The 6,732-nt window shown below is 52.3% G+C and overlaps 1 protein-coding gene across 1 annotated transcript in view; it reads right to left on the bottom strand.

Moving 5' to 3' along the window:
* The window catches only part of Vwf (von Willebrand factor), a 137,571-nt gene that overhangs the window by 46,400 nt on the left and 84,439 nt on the right, over positions 1–6,732 (bottom strand). The window contains 7 exon segments of the mRNA XM_052174915.1: positions 1–234; positions 236–625; positions 627–683; positions 685–1,276; positions 3,396–3,531; positions 5,084–5,242; positions 5,680–5,836. The exon segment at positions 1–234 is cut by the window's left edge and continues 72 nt beyond it. Coding sequence (XP_052030875.1) covers positions 1–234; positions 236–625; positions 627–683; positions 685–1,276; positions 3,396–3,531; positions 5,084–5,242; positions 5,680–5,836 — 1,725 coding nt within the window.

The following is a 6,732-nucleotide window of genomic DNA, read 5'->3' as shown; positions in this document are numbered from 1 at the left end:
GATGGGAGCGATGGGTCTGCTAATCCTCTCCAGTTCCTGCCTGTTGGCGCGGGTGCCCACCCCAATGGGTACCACTTGGATGTCTCCAGGCAACCTCTTGATCTCATCAGAGGCAGGGTTCCCCGTAACCATGTAGACCAGGTTAGGTGCCTGTTCCCGGTCCCCTTGGCTGGGAGAGAAGCTGTGCTCAGAAAGGTACTGCAGGGCCTGCCCAGTGTTCGTCCTGTTGCCCCCCCTGGTAGCGGATCTCCCGCACGTGCCGCAGCACATCCTCCTTGGACTGAGCCTCATTGAAGGTGTACTCCATGGTCACGGTGTAGGAATACTGCAGAACTGAGATGTGCGTTTCATCCGGGCTCACGTCCATGCGCTGGATAACCTCCTCCAGAAACTCCTTGCTCTTATTGAAGTTGGCTTCACCAACTTCGTCTGACCCCTCCAGGACAAACACCACATCCAGAACCATGGACTTTCTTTGCGGTCCGGATGATGAGATCCCAGAGATGACTGGACTCGTGGTGACGCGTGCTACCTGTGGAGGCTGAGTAGGGGGTGGGGCCTCAGGGGCAAGGTCACAGAGGTAACTGATTATCTCATCTCTTCTCTGCTCCAGCTCATCCACCCCCACTGAGCAGAAAAGCCTTGTTTTCAGGGGCCTGCTTCTCGATGAGGCGAATCTGTTTTGAGGCTGACATGCGGCCCAATGCCCACAGGGATCACAATGACCTTCTTCTTCTTCAGGCCTTGGACGTAGCGGACCAAATTCCTAGCCATCCGTGGGGGCTCCTGGCTAGCAGTCAGGAGCAGAATGATACGGGAGGCTTCGGGGCGATCCACTTTGCCAAAGATCTGGAACAGTGTATACTTCAGAACCTCGCTGGTGGAGGCCACCTGGCTGCCTGCATACTTAATCTGACCGGTGATGCGCCGAAGCTCTGAGGGCCGCTTCCGGGCCTTGAGCTCAAGGTAGGCATGGGAGCCATCGTGGTACTCTACCACCGCCACACGGATGCGCTTCTGAGAGATGTGTAGCCTCTCCATCGTGCCCACCACAAAAGCTTTGAGCACTTCAAACTCAGCTTCGGACAGCATAGAGGAGCCATCCAGCAGGAAGACAAGATCCAGTAGCTTGCTGCAGTAGAAGTTGTGCAGGGGTGGCTCAGGGGTGTCCTCAACATAGGGGGTGGTGGAGCTGACCGGGGCATCTGTCGGGGGTACCACCAGGCCTCCCGGCTCTTGGCAGGCTTCACACGTAAGGTTCACTCCATCACAGTGACTATGGCAGAAGGGGAAGAAACCACAATGATTCAGAAAGGACCTATGGGCAGGTAGGACCGCCTCGCGGGTCCCCCATAGAACATCCTGCCTACTCCCGTCAAGCGCGCCTCACCCGAGTGAGATGCCATTTTTGACATTTTTCCCAAGATGTGTCTTGAACACAGATACACACGCAGAGTAAGAGACAGAGACAGAGATAGAGAGACAACAAAAGAGAGACAGAGACAGGAGGTAAGGAGGAAGCAGAGGCTTCCTAAAACTTTAATCTATCTTAGAACCTGAAAAATAATCTGTTGTTCTAAGCCCTCCATAGACATGTAACGTTGATTTCCTTCCCATCTGTGTTTCTAGCCACATTAATATTTAATTATAATTCAAACCCTCTTATAAGTGTCTCTGAGGACAAATATTCTAAAATGTTGGCACACACTGGGACTTGTAAATGTTCTACTGGAGATAAATGCTTTACATTAGAAACCATTATAGATGTTATGAGAACTTAAGCTGTATGGATTTTGAACTGGAGTTTAATGATGCTGGACCTCACAGAAAAGAAGATGAACTAGAGTGAGAAGATTTTAGGAAGACAGATAAAAGTATAAAATCACTGCTTCATCTAGTAGAAACGGATGTGGGAGGACTAGATGTGTTGCATCTAGGAAGTGACGATGGCTCCGTCGCCCATTCTGCCAACAGGCAGATGGTAGACACACTGTCTACCAAATACTGTCCAGCCCTCAACCCGGCTCCAAGATGCCCTCAAGTCTGTGTTGAGTCATTGCCCAGTCCACAGATTTCCCTAGTTCTAGACAAGTCTCCAGCCCTCTGTAATCACTGTACCCTTCAACCATGCTACGTTCTAGAAAGCAAAGGGGTTGGCCAGACTGTGAGGGAAATCAAGATGGACTGTGCTGGGGATCTACACTGGCTGGGCCTCCTCCATTCTGCATCTTTACAGTAAATACAAGAAAGTGACAGTGCCCTAAACCCTGGGCATGTCCCGTGGCCTCACTGCCAGACAATGTCCCCAATCTGCCTTGAAACACTCATATAGATCATCATGTGCCTCTCTGCGGGCCAGCTGAGGGGACAAGAGACACTTGGAGTTTCAGTCCTTAAGTAAGCTTGCAGTGAGCAGCCCCCCCCCCAAATTCCTCATGTCCATTTCAGTGCAAGGAAGGTGGGTAGGATCTTACTGGAAGTTAATTCCTACTTCCTCATAATCCCACAATTTATGGCCTCGATCCTTGGTTAACGGTGCATGAGTGACATACTTCCTGGTTTCCTGTGCTCACTCTTGTTTGTACAGATGGTGGCGGCAGGATCTGGCTGTGGCAGCAGCGGCCACAGCCCCTCCCCAGCGAACCAAAGTTCCCATTAGGCTTGACTGGTGTCAGGGAGTGGTGCTGACTATGTCGACATTTTAACAAATGTTCCCTAGCTAAGGGCAGGACTTCAAGAAGCCCAGGAGTCACCCTCGGGACCCTTCACCTTCCCACAGCCAGGTTCCCAGAGTTTGTTCCAGCAAGAGCCTAGGGTGACAGCGGTGAATGTCTTCCTGCCTGCTTCTGAAAGCCTGGGGCCTGGACCACAGCCCCAAGATGCTCATGTTATACTTGGGAGCCAAGAATCCATCTCCCTTTCCTTCCTACATTCACAGATCCCCCAAATCTTTAATATTCATAGATACTGGTCCTCAGATTGGATGTGATACCCAGTTAGTGTGAGGTAGAAATGTTCACTACTCCAAGCTGCTTATACATGTTGGGATATTACATTGTACTCCCTTGAACAGTACCTGTTTTCCACAAAAAGAGGGGGGACATAAAAACTCTTGAGAAACATTAAAAAAAAAACTCTTTAAAACATTGAGGATGGAATAGCACCTCTTAAAGAAAATCAGACACTAAGAACCACCCCAACCAACAGTGCTTCAAAGAGATGAGTGGTGGATGGATGGATGGATGGATGGATGGATGGATGGAGGGAGGGAGGGAGGGAGGGAGGGATGAACTGACTGACTAAGGTCACTCTCAGTTCATGCTGCCTGGAAGTGTTCCAGAGCCCAGATTCTGAGAGCCTGCATAGGAAGCAGCCAATCAACAAGTCTGCCTTACCAATTCTGACAGTGCGTAGGGTCATCAGGACTCAAGGTGATTTTCTTTCCAGGAGCCAAGCGCTGACCAGCCACCTCACACACGGGACAGTCTTGGGGGTCTACACAGGTCTGCAGAAGTTCATCCAGGATTCTCCCTGCACAAGACACCTCATTAGGAGCCCACCAGTCACCTCGCATTCCAGGTAGGTCCACACACCTGGCACTAGGGGAACCTGCCCAGAAACGGACTCTCCAGGCTCGCCGTGGTCACCTCACCATCCTTCTTTCTTGGCGCATTATCTGCCCCTCTGAGAAGTTGCCATGGAGCTTCTACTCCACACCCCTCCCTCCCGGAGCCTCGGACAAATGAAATCTTATCTCCAAGGAGGCAAGGGACAATTCAGCTCAGCTCAGTCTTCCCAAGCAAGGAACTCAATGACTTAAGAGCTGGGCTGTCCAACACGTCATGCCTCGAGGCTACTCCTATATAGAGTGAGCATGATTCAGTGAGATGAGGAAGCCATTTCCTCACATCTACTAGGCTTCACTGGACGGAACACTGCCATGACTGAGAGTTCTGATGAAACACGCTGCTTCTCTAACTCCAGAGGCTGAGGCAGAAGGATGGTGAGTTTGAAGACAGCCTGAGCTATACAGCAAGATTCTAAGGGGAAAGGGAAAGACAGTGGGAGGAAGAGAAGGAGGGAAGAAATGAGGGAGAGAGGGAAGGAGCAAGGAAGGAAGGAAGGAGAGAGGGAGGGATGGAGGGACGGAGGGAGAGAGGGAAGGAGGGAGGGAGAGAAGGAAGAAGGAAGGAGGGAAGGAGGGAGGGAGGGAAGGAGAGGAGGGAGGGAGGGAAGGAAGAAGGAGGGAGGGAGGGAAGGAGGGAAGAAAGAAGGAGGGAAGAAGGGAGGGAGGGAAGGAAGAAAGGAGGGAAGGGGAGAGGGAGGAGGGGAGGGGAGAGGGAGGAGGGGAGGGAAGGAGGGAGGGAGGGAGGGAAGGAGGGAAGAAAGAAGGAGGGAAGAAGGGAGGGAGGGAAGGAAGAAAGGAGGGAAGGGGAGAGGGAGGAGGGGAGGGGAGAGGGAGGAGGGGAGGGGGAGAGGGAGGAGGGGAGGGGAGAGGGAGGAGGGGAGGGAAGGAGGGAGGGAGGGAGGGAAGAGGGAAGGAGGGAGAGAAGAAGGAAGGAAGGATGGAGGGAGGGAGGAAGGAAGGAAGGAAGGAAGGAAGGAAGGAAGGAAGGAAGGAAGTAAAGAAGGAGGGAGAGAGGGAAGAAGGAAAGAGGGAGGGAGGGAAGGAAAGGAGGGAGGGAAGGAGGGAGGGAGGGAAGGAAAGGAGGGAGGGAAGGAGGGAGGGAGGAAGGGAGGGAGGGAGGGAGGAAGAAAGGAAGGCAGATCTAGATGACAAATCCACAAACGGGCTCTCAAAAGACTGTTTAAGAAGCAGTGGGGTGTGACTACATGGAAGAGCATGGGGGGGGGGGTGGAGTTCTTTCCTCACTACTGAAAAATCAAAGGGCAGATGATACAATCCCAATGAGGCAAAACTCGGAGCTGGCCTGGCTTTGAGGAAGAGATTCCCTCAAATAGACAGTTTTTCCGGGCTGGGTGTTGGAAGGAGGCAGCCCTGGACAGTGGAGGGCAGGATGAAGAAGGACCACGTCTGTCTAAGACCCCATCCCTCTACCTGCTCCAGCCAAGGAGGCCTTACCCGGAGGGCAGTGTGCATGGCAGCCCTCCACACACTGCACGGGGCAAGCCAGAGGCTCGGGGTGCTGGCACGTGACCGGGCAGGCGGGCGCACAGCTGTTATAGCGCCACTCACACTCATAGCCGTTTTCTCGAACATTCCTTTCTTCACAGCTCTGGGCTGTGGAGACAAAAGAGAAGGTGGTGACCATGTGACCTTCAGCAATGCAAGAAGCCGGTGTCCTCCTCCTTCCAGAATTTCCCCAGAAGTCTCCACCTCTCCTTCTTGACTCCGAGACCCTACTCACAGTCCTACTGTGAGCTTCTCAGCATCAGCATCGTAACCCTCTTCAGAACCCATGCCCCCACCCACTCTTAAGGGAATAAGTCGTCGATGTTTTAATTCCCTTCAGAATCTACATCCCCATCATTTCATTAGGATGAACTGTCTCATAGCTTGGCTTCAATCCATGCCTGTCTCAGTGCACTGGAACTGCCCCTCTCTCCCAGGAGAGTGCCCTCCTGCCCCACCCCACCCCATCCCCACCCAGGCCTTCAAGGTGCTTATAAGGCTGCGTATCTGAAACCGATCAGACCCTGAGGCCTTGGGGAACTCACGGCACAGCGTGGGTGTCCTCCAGGCCACCACCTGGCCATGCTGGGCACACACGTGGGCATAGGCAGCGATGGTGTCACAGAAACAGGCGCAGTCCCCGATGGACTCACAGGAGCAAGTGTCATAAATGCAGATGTCCAGGTATGGCTCAGGGTCCACCTACAGAAAGAACCTCAAATGGCCTCAGCCTAAGCCAGGGTGAGAACGTTGGCTTACAGTTAGGGTGCAAGGGATGGGGGTGGAGCCAGAGAAATGTAGACCACAGCTCCCGGAGAATGGATGGGTAAAGAGGCAAATGTCTTTGTTTCTACTCTGGATTCCATTAAGAAGTACTCAATACAGCAGGACTTCCAGTCTCTCCTATGTGATAAAGCCTTTGGAATTTGCTAGGTTTCCTCTGCTGTCTCCTGCCTACCTGCATAGCTGCCTCCCCTTCCCTGTAGCCACGAATGTGGAGTAGTTTTACATAAACACACATAGACTGGCCACTCTCTTTCTCTGTCTCAGTGCTACAGCAAACAGAATGTAAAGGTGAATCGGAACATGAGGAGCTTTAGGGAAACTTTACAAGACAGCGGGGCCTGGCTGGGCACCCTCAGTCTTGATCCTAAGTCACCCTGTAGGAAGGAGTGTCCACCCACAACCATGATCAACCACAGTGGCCACTTCTTGTCTCCAAACCATGCTCCTACACTCTCTGGACTTTTCAGAGTAGTTAGGGAGGAAATGAACCCATCAGCCAACAAATTGCTGTTCCCAAAACACTTCAACATCCCTGAGAGCCCCGACTCCTCCCCTGTCTTTATTCTTCCAATTCAGATGCCACCCAAGCCATAGAACCTACGTTTCCTTTGAAGCTCTCCTGGGCTGGAAGCCTCTGAAGAGCTGAAGAATTGAGATACATGGGCTCAACCCATCAGTCATATGTTTACGGTACAGCGCAGGTGCTCACATGGATAAGCATTTGTGCACAGACACAATCACGCATGCTTCTGTGTGTGGACATGCATGGAAATGCTCAGAGAAAGAAGTCCACTTAACTTTGGAGAATTCGT

The sequence above is a fragment of the Apodemus sylvaticus genome, chromosome 2 (genome assembly GCF_947179515.1).
Source record: "Apodemus sylvaticus chromosome 2, mApoSyl1.1, whole genome shotgun sequence".
In the NCBI taxonomy this organism is placed as follows: domain Eukaryota; kingdom Metazoa; phylum Chordata; class Mammalia; order Rodentia; family Muridae; genus Apodemus; species Apodemus sylvaticus.
The sequence above is the reverse complement of the archived record's forward strand: the minus strand, read 5'-3'. Positions and strand labels throughout refer to the sequence as shown.